Below are 23112 nucleotides of genomic sequence, written 5' to 3'. Positions count from 1 at the left end.
AGAGAGAAATGACATACTCTATGGTTTGTCTCGTGGCATTGCTTCTCTCCTGTATCGACCCCGTCCTCCCCATAAGTGACAATCTCCATCCCACCTTACTAACCTAACCTTGTCAGTAATTGAATCTTCTTCTTTCACCCTGTTATGGGAGAGGTGTGAATGTGTGATTTTTGAAGCAATAGGAATCGCGTTCTGTGGGCAAATAGCCCTTTGGTATCACATTGTCTGGCCACTCGATGCAACCACTCGTATCATTTACACCGGCTAGAGAGGTTAATCATGATCAAGTGACCGACTCGACCCTCAGATCCACGGCACCCCTGTCTCTCTCTATCTCCGTTCATTTACCCCCAACGGGGAGTGATCTAGTCTTGGTTCAATACGTCACTATCTCATACTCGTAACGTAAACGTTATAAACCCGGCAGAGGGCGCACTTTTCCTCTTGATTTCAGAATCGAGCCAATAATTGACTTGCGCAAAGCAAGCAGGCGATACGGCGCGGTGGCCATTGGTCGCGAGAATATACTAACTCAGCGGGCAGTACGAGTATGGCGCGCTGCCCATGCATATAGTAACGAGGCTGGGAAATAATCCAAGCGAAGGTCTTGGAATCAAGACTAGGAGTGATCATGATTTCACATCAATGCAGTGTCTCTCGAAGTGAAGCGTGAAGGTGTTAATTTGGCAGGCAGGCCGTGGTTAAACTACAGGCAAGACGGTATGGCGTGATGCCTTGTATGGCCGCTGCACGACGTCCCAATCATAACCATTCAGCATTGGAACCGATTGCACTGGCGGAATGCCTTTGTCGTGAGGAAAGCTTCGCCATAGCTCAAAAACAAATGAATTTTCAAATCAGGAGTACCCTACAGATCATTATGATCCTCTTCAATGTCAATATTGTTCTTGTTAAATATTAATAGGGGTTATGGCCTAAGCTTTCGATCCAAACTGGAACTTCGCCAGAGGCAGAAAACTAAGTATCAACACACACAAGCATTCTTACAGCAACAAGAGGAGCAAATGATAAAGGACTATAAATTGTGTAGAGTGATAGTCTTATTAGTTTTCGATCCCAAAAGCAGAACTTCGTCAGAGGCATAGTTAACAAGTACAAACATCAACATATCTATTAAAGCATAACGAGGAGCAAAGGATACTTGTTGGAAGTTGTTTTAAAAAAAGGGTGGGGAGTGGTAAAGGAAAAAAAAATGTTATGGTTTAAAACAATCATGGATAATAGTTTTGCTACAAATTGAACTACAATTGCAGCCGCATGGTAGTTTTTGGTCAATAGGTGAATCTTAAGCATTGTTAATGCTACTTCGGTTGTGGCTATCATGGGTATTGGCTGCACCTGCAACGTCCAGCCGTTGTCACTGTCGAGGCCATGTAATGAGTTCGAACAAGGTCCTTGTTTCACGTCAGACCCTGCATAGAAATGCATGTTTTGTTTTGCATATAAACACCATCAAACAAATCAACAAAGCAATATAATAACTTCAACTGTTCATTGTCGGTTTATATTTTTCCTTCTAACGAGTTTCTCGTGTGTTTGATAGTTATTTCACGAGGTCTGAAGCATGCACAGAAGTAACCGTTCGCAAAATGAACTCTTAGACCAACAAAAACTAAACAAAGTAACCAGTGAAACAACTTAAAACAATGTACCGAGTAATACTTTCTCAATGCAGTTTCTTCACATTGATTGACGGACAATTACCAGCATTATCAACATTGGAACGTGCACATTGTGTTCCCCTCGTAATAACGATACCATGAAATGAGCTGTAATTTAAGCTTTGTCTTTTTGCACATGCTTTATTGGTGATTAAGTTAAGATGTCAGTGCAAATGTTACTTCAAATGAAATGTATTTACAGACAACCCTAAGATAAACTATATGGAGACACGTTTTGAATGCTGTCGTATTGACAGGAGGCGTGCACGCACGAGCTGGCAACCTTTCTCAGAGATATGAATTACTTGATGATGTTTGCAGTAAAACATCTCCATGTTATTCGTTCATTTAGCAACACAAATTTGGAGGTAAAACGTTTTGTAAAACGAGCGAGACACTTAGATTGATGACACAAATCCGGAAATTATATATAATTGCAAGGTTTCAAAGCGGTATACGTGTCAGATGCTTGATTTCGAGACCTCTGAGGTCTCGAAATCAAATTCGCTAATTCGCGGAAAATTACTTCATTCTCGAAAACTACATTTCTTCAGAGGGAGCCGTTTCTCACAATGTTTTAAACTATCAACCACTCCCCATTACTCGTTACCAAGAAAGGTTTTATGCTAATAACTATTTTGAGTAATTACCAATAGTGGCCACTGCCTTTAAAATCAATGGCAATCTAAACTATTGGTTATTGTATGTGTTCTCACACTTAAAATGATTGGAAATCAAAATTATTTGCTAGAAGCTAACATCATTTTTCTCTAGTATAAAGCATTTTGAGAAACGTTTGACTTCGAAATAATGTGGGTATTGTAAAATTTACCAGTATTATGCCCCCAAGTTTGAATCTGAGAAGCGTTACCGCGTTACCCTTCTCAGATTGTGAGTTCCTATTATACACATTATTGACAGGCAACGAGGTAACTAGTATACGTCTATTCCCACGAGGGACTTTGAGTGACCAGAAGAGCGACCTATTTCCCGAGGCCAAAGGCCGAGGGAAATAGGCCCCTCTTCTGGTCACTCACAGGCCCGAGGGGTAACAGACGTACACTAGTTACCGAATTATGCCAGTCAATATGTGTTTTATAACACAGCTCGGTCTTAAAATGTCAAATAAGAACAGAAAAACGAATTTTGTAGTTTGTTCACGGTTCAAGTCAAGAGAGGGCGCTGTTACCGCGGGCACTATCTGCAAAGACTAGTGCCCGCTCTGGTACTATTCCCGCAAAACACGCGCGCGCGATCACTAGCCTATATTAGTTCATCCCACGTGACCGTGTTTCAGCCAACCAGAATACAGAACGCGACCTTTTAAAATGAATTGGCTTGTCCTGGGACATATCGTTAAGGGTTTCACCTGTTTTTGATACAAACTTAACGAGTAATTAACTAAATGTGTTTTTAGGCTGCTGTTTGGCAGTGCAAGTTGGCCATCGGGCTATCGGATGGTTTCTGGACGCTTTTGGTAATTACTCAAAATAATTGTTAGCACAACAACTTACTTGATAACGAGCATTGAGCATGCAATGGAGAGCTGTTGATAGTCTATTGAGTTTTTGAGAAATAGGTCTCACTTAAACTGGTTGAGACTTCAGGCTTGAAAAATTTTATTGGCATCTGAAAGCACATAATAATGTGCACCAAGGGTGTTTTTGTGCCATTATCCTCTTGCATTTTAAATGACAAATTGAGCCCAAATGTTCACTGATTTGTTATTTCATCCATATGTTGGGATACACCAAGTGAGAATGGCGGTCTTTGACAATTACCAAAGGTGTCCAGTGCCTCTATGCTCTCGTTTGTTTCTTTCCACACGTTGAAGATGTGTGACCATAGTGGTCCCAAATGTTTCAATACGCGCAAGACTCGCATGGTCTATACTGCAACCCTTCTTACATTATGAAACAAATGGACATCACACCCTTTGCCATTAGTGCTTGATGTACTTAGGATAATGTAGTTATGCAAATATTAGCCATTACATCAACTATTATTATGGCGTTAAAGACCTCATAATTGTAGTTCGTTCCAGCTAATTTATTGCCATCAATTGCAAACCGCTTTCAAGGTGAGGTAGGCATGTTTTTTTTTGGACGAGTAAACTTGTATTAATCATTTTGTTTTCAAATGATTTATTGCTATCAATGCAAAGCGCATTAAAGTATATGCACGATTGGTTTTAGAATGAGTAACCGTATATAAATCCCCTTGTTTCCAAATAAGCTCGCTACAGATAAATAACCAACCTTTGATATCATGTTTTTTTTAATGACCCCCACCCTTTTTGTTTTAATGTTTTGACCAGGGGTTGTTGTGCGCGGTCAGCGTTGTGCTATAAGCAGCGGTGAATTATGTGTTCTTTCGAATGCCAATTTCGTGGTTTTAATATTATTTCATATGAATATTTACTGAGGATAAGTTCGCCAATATTTAGAACCACTGAAAATCTAGAGTGAAACAGTTCCAGGCCGAACAATGACGAATTGATATACTTTACCTTTAAAGGATTTGGGTACCTTTTCAAAATGTTCATAGATTTACATTAAACTTACAGGGTTTGAAGTTAATGATAGTGGAAAGCTTCCCTTCAAATATTACTTACTGAGGTGCTGTAGTTTTTGAGAAATGAGTAAAACAATGTCATGAAAATACGTTTGTAAATGATTAAAATAATTTTCGTCTCATGAGACGAAAATAATTTTCATGAAATTGTTTTACTAATTTCCCCAAAACTACAGCACCTCAGCACGTAGTATTTCCAGGGAAGCTTTTTACTATCATTATCTTCAAACTGTGTAAGTTTAGTGTAAATCTGTGGACCCTTTAAGGGGTTTTGATACCTTTTGTCAATAAATTTGTTGACCATGACATGAGTGAATGAAGATGTATGTAACATAAATTACTTTTAGAAATTTCGACCACAGACGTTCAAAGTTTTCGAGATTTGTTTGTTTCACTTTAGGAGAGTTGTGTCAATGCTATTTCACGCAAAAATAATGTGCGTCTCACTCAGAGAAACATAATTTTTGCGTGAAATTGTTTCATTAACTTCTCAAAAACTAGAGCACCTCGGCAAGTAATTATTTGAGGGAAACTTTCTAACCATCAGTTTTTTTTAAACCGTGAAAGTTTAAAGGAACATTACAAAATTGGTTTTGCTAGCAAAGACATTGCTGACAGTGAAGCACTTTATGTAATCAGGCAAATACATAAACCGACCAACCTGCAGAAGTTTGAGATCGATCGGCCATCTGAGTCAAGAGAGAATAGTGACAAACCGATTACAAATTTTGCATTGAATCAATGCCAAAACAAAAATGAATAAAACGCTCACTGAGCGATTAACTCCAACCGCGATTATTTATTTCTCATCAAATATGACATTTCAGACAGAAATATTTCAAGGTATGTTTTCTGCTATCATCATCATTAGACTGTGTTAGTTTGTGTAAATCTGTGATCTTCGCGATTTTTGTTTCTTACCAATTCTGCAACATTCATTTTTGTAAATATGTGAATGTTTGTGTTTTGTGTCGTACAAAAAGTACCCTTTAAACGTTTGAGGATTGTCAAACGGTGGGAGAAATGATCCGTGCACTCTCGAAACTGACAAAATGTCAAACCCGTAGGTTATGATAATATAAAGGAGAACCTCATTTCCCCTTAGAGCAATTACGGTAACGAATCATAATCACTCACTGTGGACAATTCTAAATGGACGAGAAAATTAGACCTGTGATATTTGTTGTTTCAATTGTGTGAATGATTAAACTGTTTCCCGACAAAAACAAATATTCTGGAAAGTTTGTGCGTCATTTGACGACACCGGTTTGTTTGTTAAAGGGTCGAATAGTTAATGGTTACATACACAAAAAACAACATTTAAAAAATGGCCGAACTTTAGTGTCACAGTCAACAGAGTTGTTTGAAGTTTGAGTTGTTTGTTACTTTTTTTGTATTTGTTTTTATTGATGTTTATTATTTCTAAAATTAAACCTTGGAAACTTAGTTGACAAAATATTATGACTAAAAATCTCTGAAGGATTTTGTTTGTTTTTTGTTTTTTACATTTGGAAGGCTCCTCCCCTCCCCATGGATATCCCACCTAAACATTTTCACACTTCACCAGCCAAATTGAAAAGATTTTATTTACATTTTCAGGTTGAACTAATGTCAAATTTCCATTGTTTTTGTAAAAAAAATAAAAAAAATTAAAATAATAATAATAGCATTGTCAAATTGTACGAGATAGCGACCCATCTTTACACAGTTGAAAAACCCCATATTCATTCTATCATTTTTTCCTCTATGTGTTCACCAGAAATAGTTAAATTTTGTGTGTGTTGATGTTTATTGTTTCTAAAATGAAACATTGGAAACTTAATTGACACAATCTGATCTTGTTTCTCTTTACATTTAGAAGGCCCCTTGCCTATGGATATCCCTCTTAAACATGTTCACAACCTAATTCATAAACTTCACAGGGCAAATTGGAATGACATTTGTTTTTACACTTCAGGTTAAAATGGTGTCAAATTTTCATTGCTTTTGTCCAAAAAATTAATAGCATCGTCACAATTGTTTGGGTGAGCCACCCATCTTATAACCAGCTGGAAGAAAAACCCATATTCAGTCTAACAAATATCCTCTCTATGTTTACACCCGAAACTATTCTCCCCTTTATATTTAAAAAAGGTTTCCATCAAGGAAGAATGATGCCTTAAAAAGAAATTATACAGTCGTGGGATTTTTGTGCACACTCCCTTCAGGCATTGTAGCTATACAAACACAATTGATGGAGTGTTTCATTTGAATTTGACAGGGACACACACAGACATTGATTGTTAGGTTCAGATGGTGGGCATGAAACTGTAATCATCACAATATTACCGTACTGAATACATGGCTTATTATGTTTAGAAAGGTTTGTGCTAATATTGAAAAGAGGGTTTGTAAATGTGCTTTGTCTCTGGTTTAAACAAGAAGTATTGTTTTTAGTTCGCATCTACAGTATTTTTTTTCACACTAAGTGTTCATATTTGATTTTGATTATTTTGGCAGATCGTGAATCATACAAGAGTTAGGCCCTTATATTATTATATATATCTGGTAATGAAACCAATGGATCCTCAAAAGCGACTACCACACTGTAATCGTGGTCCAAGTTTCATAGATGTTATAAGAAAATATTGCTTTCATATTTGTATGGGCACAAACCTAAATTGCTTCGACAGCGTCTGTAGATTGACGGGGTCGTGGGTTCAAACTCCAGACGAGTAGAATGCCTGTTGATTGACTTCCCCGAGGGGCTCAGTAAACCAACGACATTACACAATTCGGTTCGGGTAAAAAAACACCAATATAATTTATATACTTATTATACTCACTACTCAAAAAGAGATTCTCATAGTGTTACCGCAAACCTCTCTTGTAAGGGTATACGTAATTTGTCCTAACAAAAAACACAATGTCCACAGATTTGCACTAAACTTACACAGTTTGAAGACTAGTACAAAGCTTCCCTTGAAATTTTAATTACTGAGGTGCTGTAGTTTTTGAGAAATGAGTAAAAGTAATAATTTTCGTCTCAGTTTTAGCATGTAAAAACGTATTAACCAGTTGTGCTATGGTTTTGGTATAATATCTCAACTGGTTAAGGGGATTTTACATGCTAAAATCATTTTGGTCTCACAAGACGAAAATGATTTTGGGACTTATTTTACTTATTTCTCAAAAACTACACAACCTTAGTTAGTAATACTTGAAGGGAAGCTTTCCACTATCATTCTCTTCAAACCCTGTAAGTTCAATGTAAATCTGTGGACATTTTGAAAAAGTACCCGAATCCTTTAAACATACTTCCACCATGCAAGGTTTCAAATCCTAGTTCTCAATACATGGGAGTCTTTAGAATACAGTTTGAGAAAAAAAAGACTAATAAATGATCGATGTAGGTCCACCCACTGATACTTGTACGCTGAAGTGCTGGATCTTGGCTGAGGGTAAATTTAACCTCTCTCAAGTTTGATTGTACTTTTATTGGACACATGAAATTTGTATTCGAAGTTTGTATTTTGCAATACGTAGAAATAGCAATATGTTGCCGTATTATTTTGCTAAGGTTTCGTTGTTACAATTTCCATAACGTATTTTCCATAAAGCGCTTTGTGGCCACGTATAAGCTACCCAAATCCGTTGTTATATTGACATTCTTCTAACATGTCATAATTAATATTACGGAAACAAATAGCTGATGGCACAATAGTAAAAAATTAACTTTTTACCCTAAAATGAAAAGGATTATTTTTTTCTCGTCTGTTTTCAGCCATTAATCTGCGTGCTTTTTAATATACGTATCACTAGCCCTTCTTGTATTTTCATAAACATAATAAATAAACACCATTGCAACATCATTCATTAAAAAAAATACATAAATCCGTAAAGCTCTCTGACGTACATGGGGACGCTAAATATAACCTCCTTAAGAAGTCTACAACCGGAAACTCTTATCCCTCTATAGGGCCCAGGACTTGATAAATATGAATCTGGTATGTTTTCATTGTATTTAACGATGGATTTTGATCTGCCATAGCTTATAATTTCAATGACCAAAAAGTTTATCATCGAATTGCAGTTGAGATTTGTTTCCCCGTACTGAATGGACCAAGTGCGTGTTGTTGTAGCGTGTGAATAAGCACAAGAAAAATTATATGAATGTCCTCGTGCATGCTGCAATTCAATTTATTATTTAAAATGTATTGCTAGTTGTAAAGGGGGGTTGGTTTGTATTGTGGATGTGCATCAAGACTTTTGTTGATAATGAACTGCCCAGAGTTGCCAACATTAATTTTAAACAAAGGGACAAGGGGGAAACAACTCCCAGAAGAATGGATCGAAGAAAATTGCCTGGCTTTGGAAAATGTAAATCTTTGTTTAAGGACAATGGCTGAGAACTTATCAAAAAAGAAAAAGAAAAAAGAAAAGAAAAATGGAGATGCGTCAGGAGGAGTAATTGGTATATGAAGTAGCGTAGTCACCCTGTACAGACCTCGTAACTAATGTACCTTGAAGATTGGAAAAAAATGTCAGTGCAGCATTGGTGAGCAATTGAACTAGCTATTGCATCGTCACACAGTGTAAAACGTTCCACTCTCTCAAACCATGGAGGAAGAAACAGACAGTGGGGCCTACTAAATTCACAGATGCAGCTCGCCGTGCCCCTCCCATTATGACCCCTTTTAAGCGCCCCGAGTAGAAGACACTTTTATCAAAGAGGTGCCCTTGATGATAAAGTACATTGCCCTAAATAGATCAGGCCTACACTGAATTTGTCTTTATAAATTTGACAGTGCAAGCAAAGTCAAGGTTAATTGGATTTGTGTATAATTTGCAATTACTCCTGATGGAAGCTTACCGCTCTCTAACCTGGACACGGTTCATAGCATGGTAATAAAATATGGTAATTTTATCAAGGGTTGCTTGGTCAATTATCATTGTAATCTTATAAAAATGTTCACCATTGCGATCAGTGAATAGATTGACAATTCTCCAGACTGCTTAGGGTTGTACCTTTATGCAGAGCATCATTTCTGTGCTGCATTCCTTTGAGGAAAGCGAACAGCCATGTAAAAATATATGTTACCTCAGATAACCTTTAATTTTCGTTGTGGCCAGCAATTATATTCGTTTTGTAACGAACTGATTGTGAACTGAAGTACATTTTTGTGAGCAGAGCACCAGTATATCAAACTTTGTGAACATCATCAACAATTTCTCGAAAATGTATTTAACATTTTGTTTGCCCCAAGACTTCTGAGTGGAGTGTGCGTTCCCTCTCGGTTTCGTTACTACTGTTTTCCCTCTGCATGAGCCACAGTCCTATCTTCTATGATTGAGGGAGACTCCGTCCGGATATCCGCTGCTGGGTCAGCAGACCCTTCAGTTTCTGCAGCCGGCTCTCTCTATATATCACATCGACTTTACTTCACACACACACACTCTAATGAACATGGACTCTGACTGCTGACCAAAGGCCAATGTAGGGGGTGGATTTACAAAGCTTTTTCTTTTAGATCTCAGTATAAATGCGCATGATACAAGCAATTGAAATTCATGGTTTGGTTTGACTACCTTATAGACCCCTTTCATCAATCCAAAATATGTAGATTTAAACACACGCTTTAAGAAAATACAGAACTACAATTAACTGTTCTCGAAACTATGTGAACAACCAGACCCTTGTCAGCATTAAAAGATGGATTAACACAAACGTAAATAATTCAAATGTAAAATACTATAAACCAACCACAGACCATACGGCAAGAATAAAAAAATAAAAATAAAAACAGACAAAGGAACCAAAAATCTTCATACGAAATGATCTAAAAATCCTTCCAAATCTAACTATTCCTTATAATATAATGCATTCACGCTGAGGCATATTTACATAAAGATCAACCAAATGAAAATAAAACATAACACCCGAACACAGTTGTCCTAAAATAAACACTCTGTGACAGTTTAAAATAGTGAAGGGTTGGAACTGGCGCAGCATCATAAAAACCCCGCAGTTTCAATACATTTATAATTCAGACCCTTCTCAATAATGAATTGACGGATTATATTTCAGCCATGAGCTACATGTATATTGTCTCGCAACTCGGTCTAGGCCTTCAGCAGCCATTTTTTCCTTCTCTCAAACAAAGGCTTGAATGAGTGTTCTATTTAGTTTTGTAATTTTGTTGTACAACGTTATCACGGTGCGTCTATGGGCCATTTTCGAAAACACGGCTTAAGGCCTTTGGCTATGGCTAAGACTCGGACAGTAATTTTGTGAAAGATGTTTTCAGTTACTGGTTTTAAAACCTGAGCCCAAGCCCATACAGGGCTTGTTTTTTCTTTTCAAATATACGTTACTAAAATTAGATTTTTTCGTTGAAAAAAATAGTCTGAAGCCTTTTAGTATCAGCAGTCATTGTAGTTAGTGGTTAGAGGGAACACAGATTGAATAGTGCACGCCTGAGAGTTTCTTTTGGGAAACAGAGACAAACCCAACCTTAAAGGCAGTGGACACTATTGGTAATTACTCAAAATAATTATTAGCATAAAACCTTTCTTAGTGACGAGTAATGGGGAGAGGATGATGGTATAAAACATTGTGAGAAACGGCTCCCGCTGAAGTGCCATAGTTTTCGAGAAAGAAGTAATTTTCCACGAATTTGATTTCAAGACCTCAAGTTTAGAACTTGAGGTCTCGAAATCAACCATCTAAACGCACACAACTTCGTGTGACAAGGGTTATTTTTATTTCATTATTATCTCGCAAGTTTGATGACCGATTGAGCTCAAATTTTCACAGGTTTGTTATTTTATGCATATGTTGAGATACACCAACTGTGAAGGCTAGTCTTTGACAACTACCAATAGTGTCCACTGCCTTTAACCTGTATATCTATACATTCTCAGTAAGACACATTGCCTTCACATCTTTCAAAAATGTTCTGTTTTCAAATGTTACTCATGACTAAAACACCTTGTATGTTGTATTTAGTGGGGAGTGTTTAAAAACAAACATGTGATTCTGTAGTTTCTTTCGAGTTGATGTTTTTGGTTTTATTTGTACCGCAAACTGAACTCGGAGATATCACACTTTTGGGTCAGTTTCAATAAAAAGCTTCGTCATAAAAACCAAAGTAAATTAGTTGAAGTTCTTTGCTAAAAATCAGAAATTGTGGCGGCAATAATTTGTTTGTAGGATTTTGAAATAAACAAATACTAAACGTATAACGCAACCTACGTAAATTTAAATCAGTTCCATTCAAATGTTGTTTTGTTTGTAATAAAGAATGATACTGGGTCCCCTGATACAATTTTCTCTTGGGGAAAAACAGCCTCTCTCAAGTGGGATTTATTTCTCATATATCTTTATGTATTGGTTGTATGTGTCCCCCCCCTCCCCCGATTTACTTTGATTACTTTGTGGGTCTCCATCGAGCGATACTTACGACGTCCCATCGCATTAACGTTTCATACGCCGCATCATTCATTTTCTTTCCCTATACTGCCATTCGAAAGGTTAAGTGCTTCGTGCGTTTCTGAGGAGAGCATGTTTTTTTAAACTACAACACGAGATTGGAGACCCAATATGTGGGGCTCACATTCACTAGTAAAAAAGAAATCACATTCAGGTTATTTTTTCTTTGACAGAGAAGGATTTATTTCGTACAGTATCTTCTTTATATTATATTTTGATGTGAATAGGGAAAGGAATAATGTTATAACAATTATCATTATTTTTTTGTTATTATCAATATCATTATTATTCGACATCAAAACCAAAATTCAAAAAAATACAAGGCAAAATTAAGAACTATAAAACCAAAACAAAATTCCAGACCCAGCCCCAAAAAACAGACTTAACAATAAAATCCGGAATACCGATAACGCACGAGGTCAGCTAATGTTTACAAAAATGGTATCCTTTTATTTACAGAGTGTCTCTGTTTAGGATTCCGGAAAGTGATGGTCTTTTTTTAATGTGATTTCTCTATAGTATTTCCAAATATAGCCTCAAAACAAAGAAATCAGGAGTTAAGATTAAAAGCTAGTTGTTGTTGTTGTTGTTGATGTTGTTGTGTTGTTGTTGTTGTTGTTGTTGTTGTTGTTGTTGTTGTTGTTGTTGTTGTTGTTGTTGTTGTTGTTGTTGTTGTCGTTGCCGTTGGTACTATCTTATATTAGGATCAGTACACCGGTAAAATGTCCAAACAATATTTTACGGAGTATTTTAATACTATTGAGGATTATCACCAAAGTGCAAAGCACAAAAAGTAGCTAAGCACAACAAAATTATGCTAACCATAATATGGTTCCCACCAAACTATAACAAGTTCAATTTGTGACGGGTATCCTGCTCATTAATGCAGAAAACTGATTAGCAATATATTCTGCTTCAGCTGCTCCATGAAATTTGGCCCTGATGTTGTCTATTCATTTGTTTATAATCCCATTGGAAATAAATTGGGGCCGGCTGGCGTACTATTTTTTCCATTTTCTGACAGCCAAAATATTCTTGTCATTGAATAATCAGTGTCGAAACATGTGTCATGCAATGTTTGCTTAAAAACGCGGGCACCCTGTAGTACAGGTTTTCAACAGGTTTTCACGCCCTATAAATAAAGAGCATCATGATATTATTATTGTCTTTTGAAATTCGAAAATTCAGAATGAACCCACTCCCATCCAATCATAACTGTTATTTTATTACACGTTCTTGAAATCCATCTGTCTGGAATGAAATAAATATATACTATACCCTTGAGTTTCAGAATGAAGTACTTCATGAATATATAAAAGGCAACACTTTTATTGATACCGTCACTTTTTAAATATATCTGTTTGGAAAACATATACCCTCAGAAAAAAAAAAATTACGTTAATTTTCATAGCCTGTTTCAAGGTATGATGGACACTGTAAGAGTGCACTGTTTGGTTTTGGGTGTCTACAGACAAACTCACCAAAACCAAATAGTGTCATTGTATTTTGCTCTCAATACCTTAAAATTGCTTAACATGATGTTAATTTGAAATCTATATACTGTCTAATTGAATGATAAGTATACATGGACAAACCACCTTTATATTACAGTATTATGTCCACCATATCTAAAAATGGCTTAAATATTATATTAGTTTGAACTCTATATTTGATTGAATGTTAACTGTATCTGGAAAAGCTCCTCTATATTAAAGTATCATGTCCACAATATCTCAAAATAGCTTATTATGTTAGTTTGAAATCTATATCATGTTTGATTGAATGGCAACTGTGGACAAATCACCTTTAAAAATAGGCATAACTTAAACAACACAGTTAGTACACTACGTTAAACGATTCACTTGACAGATTTATTCTCCAAAGAAAAAGAAATTCTCTAGTGATGGTTAATATTGCGATGCATTGGAATTCAAAAGGAAGCCTAATTCTGCCCCAAAATAATATGGAGTTGTGTACATCCACTCATATTATGTTAATTTGAAATAATAAGCTGTTTGATTGTGGACAGACCAAGAATAGGCCATAATTTGATAACACATTTAGAACACTACGTGAAAACGAATCACGAGACCGAACTATTCTCCACATAGAAATACATTTTCTAGTGATGGTTTATCGCGATGCATTGGAATTCAAAGGGAAGCAAATTTCCGCTCCAAAATAATATGTCAATACTAATTATAATAATGGGCCGTGGGTCCACGTAATGACGCATAACAGTGGAATACTCATTATCATTTACGGCTCCACAGCACACCAAATGCAAGGTGGTTCATCACTTCCATGTTGTGTGTAATATAAAGGCAACCGTCAAAGTATAAACAGACAGGCGCTCTGGCAAAGTTGCTTCTTTAATTATTTTTTTCCTGGTTGTGGGTGACCCTCAGCCATCAGCGCATATCATAAGGAAATACCCAGCCACGGCTAGATAGGAGTGTCACTGATTAATATGCCAGTCGGCCAACCGGCATCTTTGTTGGATTTCCCATGCAGTGTTATTTTGATGAAGCTAGGGAGTCTCATGCGCGTTGGATATGTCCGTGACTAGTCCACCCATATGACGACCGTATGTAAGCATTGTAGTGCACAGCGCATGCTGCAAACAGTTCCACGCACATTGAGTGGATAGCATTGACGTTGGACTAGGGACTCGGACAATGGTTTATATCGCGTTGTAAGCTACTTGATCTCGGTGGCGGTACCATTACTACTACAAGAATATTGCATCGTGCCGTAGCAACATGTCGTCCGATGCTGAGTTTCCCACCGTGGTGGAGTTGAATGTTGGCGGGCAGCTGTATACAACAGCCCTGTCCACCCTAACCCAGCAGAGCGACTCCCTGTTAACCCACATGTTCACGGGTCGGGCTCGTGGTGGGCCACTGCAGAGAGATTCACGGGGTCGGTACTTCATAGACCGGGACGGCACGCTATTTCGTTACATACTAGACTACCTGCGCAATCAGAAACTGGTGCTACCAGAGAACTTCCCGGAGCGCGGGAGACTGCAGCAGGAGGCTGAATATTACCGGCTTTCACGTCTCGCCAACGCGTTATCAGACGCAGCCCAGGCCGATAGCACGGCCGATAATGTGGGCACCAATTCAGTCAGCGTGGAGGGACGCTCGGACTCCCCCGGGTTCCTGACCATAGGGTACCGCGGGACGTTCGCCTTTGGACGAGATGGACTAGCTGATGTGAAATTCCGGAAGATCCAGAGAATTCTGGTGTGCGGCCGCGTGGCACTCGCCAGGGAAGTGTTCGGTGACTCTTTGAACGAGACCCGAGACCCGGACCGCGGCATGAGTTCACGCTACAGCGCCCGGTTCTATCTAAAACACGTGTATCTGGAACAGGCTTTTGATCTGCTGGCCACCCACGGCTTCAAGTTCATCAGTTGTTGTGCTTCAGGTACGAGCTCCGGTCCGCCCGAGAGCGACGAGAGTAAGTGGAACCATTATAACGAGTTCGTGTTCCAGCGTCTATAGATTGTGGTATATGATACCCCTGTATTATACTACTTAATACCATTCCAAACAATTATGCACAGATGATAATAAGTGTACTCCTCTGGGAAACCGTTTTAGGACACCATGATTTTCCCTCCTGCACCTGTACTCGTGATCGGACTCACCTGTGCTTTTATTGATCGTGTTAGACACTCGGCTCGCTTCGAGAAGCGGCAACAATGATGTGGAAGACATTTCTGGAATATTGCCACCGAATGGAAAAAGAGAATATCGACATTTCATCAGAGGGAACCGGCTGGCAGTGCCTGTGGGGTTTAAAGGAAAGAGATGGGTGGGGGTAACTTTAAATCATCCTCCTCTTCCTTGGCGACTCTGCCTGACAGGTTTTTTAATAGAACTATTGTTAGGTAAGCACGCACCTTCACGACCATGTTCGTGCTCCATCTCTACACAGGAGACCTTTTACCGGACGTTGTTTCACGCGGGAATAGAGCCGAAGTGAAAACATGAAATTGAGAAGCGTTGCATGATGCGTTTTTGATAATGGCTTCTCCCTGGGTCGATGATGAGGTATTTTGAGGGCGCCACGATATCGCTTTTTACCTGGGCCCACTTTTGAAGAGCTGCTTAAGCACAACAAGATGCAAAGCAACAAAATTATCCTTTCTAGAGTGAGAGACCATCCAAAATAGCATCTCACATGTACAATATGTGACTGATATCCTGTTCATTTATGCTTAGCACACAATATTGATGAGCTGTATATTATGCTTCAGCGGCTCTCTAAGAAGTTGGGCCCAGGTCTGCGTGGTCGAGTTATCAGCATCCAACCGTGCCCGTGGCCGACGACCGATTGCAGACTGGCTTTTAATACTTCAAAGAAGTTGCTCACCATGTCCGTCAAGCTCTTCACATGGCACAGCCGGCTTCAACATAGGCCAGCACTTTCACATGATAACCTTTAGCAATCTATAGCAATGCGTAGTTCCATTACTATCCCATCACGGGGCTGCATTTAAAAGCCAGCTAACTATTCTATATCTCACCTTGAAGTACCTGAGTAAAGTGTGGTTCTCAGAATCCACCAAATGAGGGGCGTTAACCATTGCATAAGAGTCAGTTTCACCTTTATATATACCCGGCACAACATGGCGCCCAGAATGTACCCAAGGGTCAAGCATCAGTCAGTTCACCACTCTGGTTGTATGACACAGTCTAACGTTGCACAAGGAAATAGCCTTCATTGATAGAAATCATAATCAAACCGAGTAAATTCTATAATGTAAAAACTTGTGATATAATAATATTGTGAAGTATACTTTCAGTTTTGATTATAATAGAATCGCTATCATAACTATAATGTATTGTGCAGTTATGGCAATTCCAACTGAAATTGATGGATGGACAACACGAGATGTGATCAAAGGCGTAATGTGAATGTTGTGTAGTTTTACTCTATAGTGTCTACTGCGTGCGGGTATAGAGTGTGTAGATATTTTCAACGCCTACTGATCTTCACTTCCATTTAACCCTTGTCTGAGTTGTGCCCTACTTCCTCTCACTGTGGAATGAGCTACCTGTTTTTATTTGTTGGGGACTTTTATCAGTCAAAAGCGACTCTGAGGATGGGCAACCGGCAAAATTGTTGTTGTCAGTTTTGACAGCCCAAGTGTAAAATATATGTGCAAAGTGATACCGCCACGCAACGTGCATAGATTTCTGGTTTGTTTTCAATAACATGTTTATTATTGTGGTTTTACATTTGATATGTTGTTATTGTATATACAACATTTCATATGAAACTACAGTGATTCGTTTCTGATGCAAGCTCGCGTAGCTGAATGGAACCATAGATAAACCGTGGAGAACTTTCCTCACATGATAATATAATACAAATGAATAAAGAAAACAATTTCCAACTTCTAGGAAATCACTGACTGTCACATTGCTATCTGTAACTCAACTGACACCTCTTAAATTGCACCGAATATTGCCTGTGACTTATAAGCCTGTGGAAGAAGACATACCACACAACAAAAAATCAGTAGCTTGACCAGTCCTGTGTTCGACACCCTGACACTCGCACACACACACACGCCCACTCCATGAGTGAGCCCAAACTCGTGAATCTTGCACACTCGCATTATACATGGCGTTCCGCCTTGGCCACGAATTCACGAGCAACCCGTCCTAACTTAGGATGGGTTCAATTCGTCCTACGTATTTGGATACGGACCTGAACCCGTCCTAAGTTCTAAGATGAATCCTAAGTTATGAAGAGTTTGGTGGAATCGACGGCTGATGATCTTCTCACTGTCCTCGTGAGTCGAGTTTGACTGTTAGGTCGCTGTTAGTAGAAATGTTCTTCATAATGGTGAACTGTTTTTCAGTTTACTCTTTGTGTTAAATTTTACTCTTAAAGACGATCAACTTTTCATACCTACTTGATGGACTTGTATTCTGAACAAATTAATGAGCGTTAAAAAAAAAGCGAGTAATGATTTATTACTTCAGGGTGGGCATTTAAAATGAGTTAATTCTTTGAGTGAAAAGTATTGATGCTTACCAGAGACTAATGTGTATTGGTTATGCATGTTGTTCTCATAAAATAACCGTACCCTGCAGACTTACTATGGTTTGTTAACTTCAGTGTATTATACAGGAATGGAAGAGCAGGTTAAAAGTCAGGCAGTGTTCATGTTTCATGTGATCAACAAATGAAATAACAAACAAAAATTGGGCTTAATCCATTGTGTGATTCAGGAGAAAAGTAGTGAACCAACAACAAATTCTAAGAGTAAACACATTGTCATTAATTAGGTGTTCGGCCATCATTTTGGATGCTCTCAGATACAGTTTCCTTGAATGTGACAAATTTCAGAATTAATTTCACAGAAAATTGGTTTTTGTACGACCTTCACACTCTGAACAAATTAATTATTGACATTGTTTTATCCTTTGAAAAGGTAATTGATTATGTTGGTCATACATGAGTTCGAGAGACTGCGTTAACAATAACTTGATCGAATTGCAACGTATCTGTACGCAATGCATCTTTGGTTCGAAATGCTTTCACAGCCTATTTTTATGAAAGGATGTATGCTTGCCGTTGTTTTCCCTTAAAGCCGGAACAAGGAAATGGTTCAGCTGTTTATATATTGCTTTGTAAACAGTTGGGCAACGGAGACATTCGCCTTTTCCTGTAAAAACTAAAACAGTATTGACACTGAACTCAAATTTTGATACTGACACTATTGGTAATTACTCAATAATAATTATTAGCATAAAACCTTACTTGGTAACGAGTATTGTGGAGAGGTTGATAGTATAAAACATTGTGAGAAACGGCTCCCTCTGAAGTGACGTAGTTTTCGAGAAAGAAGTAATTTTCCACGAATTTGATTTCGAGACCTCAGATTTAGAATTTGAGGTCTCGAAACCAAGCATCTGACAGCACACAACTTCGTGTGACAAGGGTGTTTTTTCTTTCACTATTATCTCGCAACTTCGATGTCCAATTGAGCTCAAATTTTCACAGGTTTGTTATTTTATGCATATGTTGAGATAAACCAAGTGAGAAGACTGGTCTTTGACAATCATCAATAGTGTCCAGTGTCTTTAAATTATGACGACATGCGTTTGCCGTTTGTTTGCCATACAAATCGGGAATGAGGAAGATGGTTTAGCTATTGATTTTTTTGGTTAAGCTGTTCATAGATTGCTCTGTGGGCAGTCTGGCTCGATACAGCAAAGCAATTGAGGCAAAAGCCTGTTCATCTAAACATTTAATTTTGCCTTAAGGATTTGGGTACTTTTTTCAAAATGTCCATAGATTTACACTTAACTTGCAGGGTTTGAAGATAATGATAGTGGAAAGCTTTCCTTTAAATATTACTTACTGAGGTGCTGTAGTTTTTGAGAAATTAGTTTAAAAAATTTCATGAAAATTCGTTTGTAAATGACTAAAATAGTTTTCGTCTCATGAGACGAAAATTATTTTCATGACATTGTTTTACTCATTTCCCAAAAACTAGAGCACCTCAGCACGTAATGTTTTCAGGGAAGCTTTCTACTATCATTATCTTTATCTTATGTAAGTTTAGTGTAAATCTGTGGACATTGTGTTTTTTGTCCTACAAAAGTTACATAGACCCTTAAAATATGCCTCTATTGTGTTGAATATCGAGCTAAAGAACATCTACCTGTCTAGTATATACACATGTTGTCACTGCAAACCAACGTTGATACCTCACCATGCATTGCCTCAAACCCATTATGTGAATGTTATTCTAAGTATCTCACTGATTGTTGTAAAAATCTTCCTGTTTGCGAGATAGTAATGTTGGTACCTCTGCATGGTAGAAACAATATCAGGCCTGTAAAAACACCTTGTCCTCCAAAAGAAAACAGTTTTGATGACACTACAAAACGAACAGTATCACTTGTTATAGTTTACCAAAGGTGCGCGTTTCCAAAATCACCATGGCTTTGTAATACTCACATAGATGCGTGTAGAACCAAACAAGAATACCAACACCATTAATTGCATCGCTCAAAATTAAAACTAACGGTACATCACTACGCAAAATGTATAAGTATTACAGCACGTGAAATATACAGCAGGAAAGCTCATTATGGCCTCTTCCTTTCATTAAACAAAGTAATTAGTTTGGTGGTGCACCCGAGAGACGTAATTCGTACTAACAATGCTAATTAGAAATTTATTGGGAAATAACTGTGGACATTAACTATGTATAAGCGTGCGGTTTACAACGCATTTGAACCTTGTAATTGCATTAGTTTCCAAATACTTTTTCACTGGTAGGATCATGATACTTATGGAAATGTACCCTGAAAAAAATATTGTGCATTTTTATCACAAACAAAAAAGTACTTGTTACAAAGGGGGTAATTGAAGAAAGCTTGGTGCGAAAAGGTGTTGCCTGAACTGCCCCGTGTGTTGGGAATCCAACAAATTATGTTGAGAAATTTGAATCTCAAATTTTCGCCTGCAGGTGACCTTCAGAACTGGCCGTATTACCCATTTTGACTGACTCAATACGGCCATTTTTAATAAATACCACCCCTAATATAAAAAAACACCACGATGCAAAATATGAACTTGCCAATATGAACACTACTGTATTTTGCATGCCGGTGAAGAACCTGAAATGCAAAAGGCCACTTTTTTGTGTTGTTAAATAAGATGACACGATCGACACACGGGTGTTTACAAGAAGTTCTCATTGACTGTTTTCACTGTGGGAAATTGTAAATGGACTATTGAAAATATTCATAATAATTTTTTTATTATATTGTATTGACAGATCAACATGGCAAGTTGTTTTTGCTACAATTGCAGGTTGTGTACACAATTGGTCTACAAAATGCACAATTGCTTTCGATTAATATCATGTGATGTGGAAAAGGAACTTATAATTTTATAGTTTTGAGGATACTGCATGTGTTAAACATTTCCGGTATGCGGGCATCTTGGCTTGTTTGGATAAGAAAAACAAACTGTTTGATGGGTTTGACTAGAAAAATGGGTCATCGTCAATAACCGGCCATGAATAAAATTCTTGCATAAATTTCGAAAGCAGCGGCGTCACTGTGATTAATAACCCTCACGGTATAAAGTCAGCCAGGCAAAATTTTCAGATAACTTGGAGGTAACTAAATGCCTTGAATGTAAAAGGAACACTTACATCCTTGCCACACAGGACACGTTTTTTTCCCCAGCCATATCAGTGGATGCAACCAACTGCAGTGTCTTATACCCAAGAAACACTTTTGGCCGCACAAGATGCATTTTTCTGTCAGTAAATCACTATCCTCCAAAACAGAACTGAGAGAACTGAAACGTGAATGACAAATTTTCTTAACAGAGAATGTTTAGAACTGGTCGCCTGTAATTGGCTCTGTTGTGACATTGTATTTAAATTTCCCCAGGAAAAATAATGAACAACTGAATATTGTCTGATGAGATGCCTGTAATTGGCTCTGTTGTGACATTGTTTTTAACGTTCCCTAGGAAAAATAATGAAACAACTGAATATTATCTGATGAGTTGGCTGTCAATTGCCTCGTGTAACATGGGCTTTTAAAGAGAATTACGATTTTGAAATGGGACCTGTTAATTTGAAATATTGTAACAATTGGTAAAGATCCTTGCCAAACTGCCTAAAACTGTCCAAAAAAGTAGCTAAGCATTAATACATTTTGCTTACCAGAACAAGGTTACCAGCCAAAAAACCAACACCACTTGTGTGTATCATTTGTGAATGTACAGTCCGCCTTATTTAGCGTCGCAGAAAATTGCTTAGCACTATTTGTGTATGCTTATGCAGCAAAGCACTATTTGTGTATGCTTATGCAGCAAAGCACTATTTGTGTATGCTTATGCAGCTTTATGAATTAGAGCGCTGTGCCAAATTTCTTAGCGCTGAAGTAAAACATATTGCACACAAAGTTTCTGCTAAGCAACATGAAGCAGGATACCAGTCAAAAATTGAACACGTGACATGATATTTTGGCTGAAAACTTGATTCTGGTAAGCATCAATAGTTTGTGCGTTTAGCTACGTTTTGTGCTTAAGCAGCTGTGATGAAATTGGGCCCCGGTAATAGTTTGAGAACATTCTGCTGAAGGTGTATTATGTATCGATCATTCAATAAATCGATCCCATTTTATTTCCACTCAATCAATTACATATCCTGTAATCAATAATGCCAACAGGTGGTTGTCTCTAACCCCCTTGGTCAGTTAGGGTCCACCATGGCGGATGTCTAGGAAAAGAAACCACTATTAAAGGTTACTGAGATAAAAACACTTGTTTCATAAGGACACTCTAAACAAAAGTGTTTAGATTGTTAACATAATATTTATAAGCATAAACCCTTTATATAGCCTAAAACATGTTTAGATTATTGTATGCGTTTGAATGCTACAAACCATGTGAGCAGGTGTCAAAATGATAACCATGTTTATCATAACATGTTTAAAAAGTGGGTACCACATTTGTGTTTAAAATCTAAACACATTGTAGTTACATAACTAAAGTAAGGTTACACGCGAATTATGTAATATTCAAAGGCACCAAATAGAGATAGTTTCGTAATCTTAAAGTTCACTGAAAATTGAATATGACAGTCTCCCAAGAAATAATTCATGCTCGTCCAATATTAAAATATTGACTGAGTTACTTGATGTGGGTTTGAACAAAACGAGCAAATTAGTAACAAATTAACGCCAGAGAGAAACAAAACAAAGTTTCATACTAAATGGAACAATGAGATGGTCTAACCATGGTATAAGTAGTAGAGGCTTGAATGATGTACATGAACACAAATTGTAAATTATGCTTAATATAAAAGTCGCTGTGAACAATTATAATTATTAAAATAGATCTGGAAGAATGTATGATAATGAGTGGTAATGTTTCCGTTATTACCTTTAATGGGTGGGACTTGTATTTTTAGCTGATCAGCTGATTTCCTCTTTTTCTATTTCAAAACAGTGCCATAGAAAACTGGAAATCAATGTACACATGTTAAGTGTGATCGGCCATTTCCTCTTTGCAATTAGAAAGTTGCATGTCTGCATTGTTTATAATTATCCACGTGCTGTTTTGTACGGAAGCGTATATTGTCGCCAAATTAATGTAAACGATGTGCACTCGATGGTGTATATATTTATTTTTATGTGGCGCTAAGACTCTCTCGTAGTTTTGCCGAAAAGTGACATAATATAAAGAACAAGAAGTGGCATTTGCAAGAAACTATCTTGATAGAAAATAAACACAATATTTAAAATCCAATGATTTGTAACATGGTCACTGGTGAGAAAAAAAGCAAATGTAGGCCTTAATTTATCCCCCCTCAAAAACGCTTTA

At 37.6% G+C, this 23112-nt stretch overlaps 2 protein-coding genes across 2 annotated transcripts in view; both read left to right on the top strand.

The window, feature by feature from the left end:
* The window catches only part of LOC139936693 (monocarboxylate transporter 2-like), a 130665-nt gene that overhangs the window by 22378 nt on the left and 85175 nt on the right, over window positions 1–23112 (top strand). The window lies entirely within an intron of this gene.
* LOC139936296 (BTB/POZ domain-containing protein KCTD8-like) lies at window positions 14366–22640 on the top strand. Its single transcript, XM_071931084.1, has one exon. It carries the CDS (start codon window positions 14490–14492, stop codon window positions 15234–15236), a length of 747 nt encoding a protein of 248 aa, XP_071787185.1. The 5' UTR covers window positions 14366–14489; the 3' UTR covers window positions 15237–22640.

This window comes from Asterias amurensis, chromosome 4 (assembly GCF_032118995.1).
Source record: "Asterias amurensis chromosome 4, ASM3211899v1".
Lineage (NCBI taxonomy): Eukaryota > Metazoa > Echinodermata > Asteroidea > Forcipulatida > Asteriidae > Asterias > Asterias amurensis.
The sequence above is the reverse complement of the archived record's forward strand: the minus strand, read 5'-3'. Positions and strand labels throughout refer to the sequence as shown.

Excerpts from the sequence above, each read along its gene's own strand:
- LOC139936296 (XM_071931084.1), top strand. The coding sequence starts at position 14,490 with ATGTCGTCCGATGCTGAGTTTCCCACCGTGGTGGAGTTGAATGTTGGC.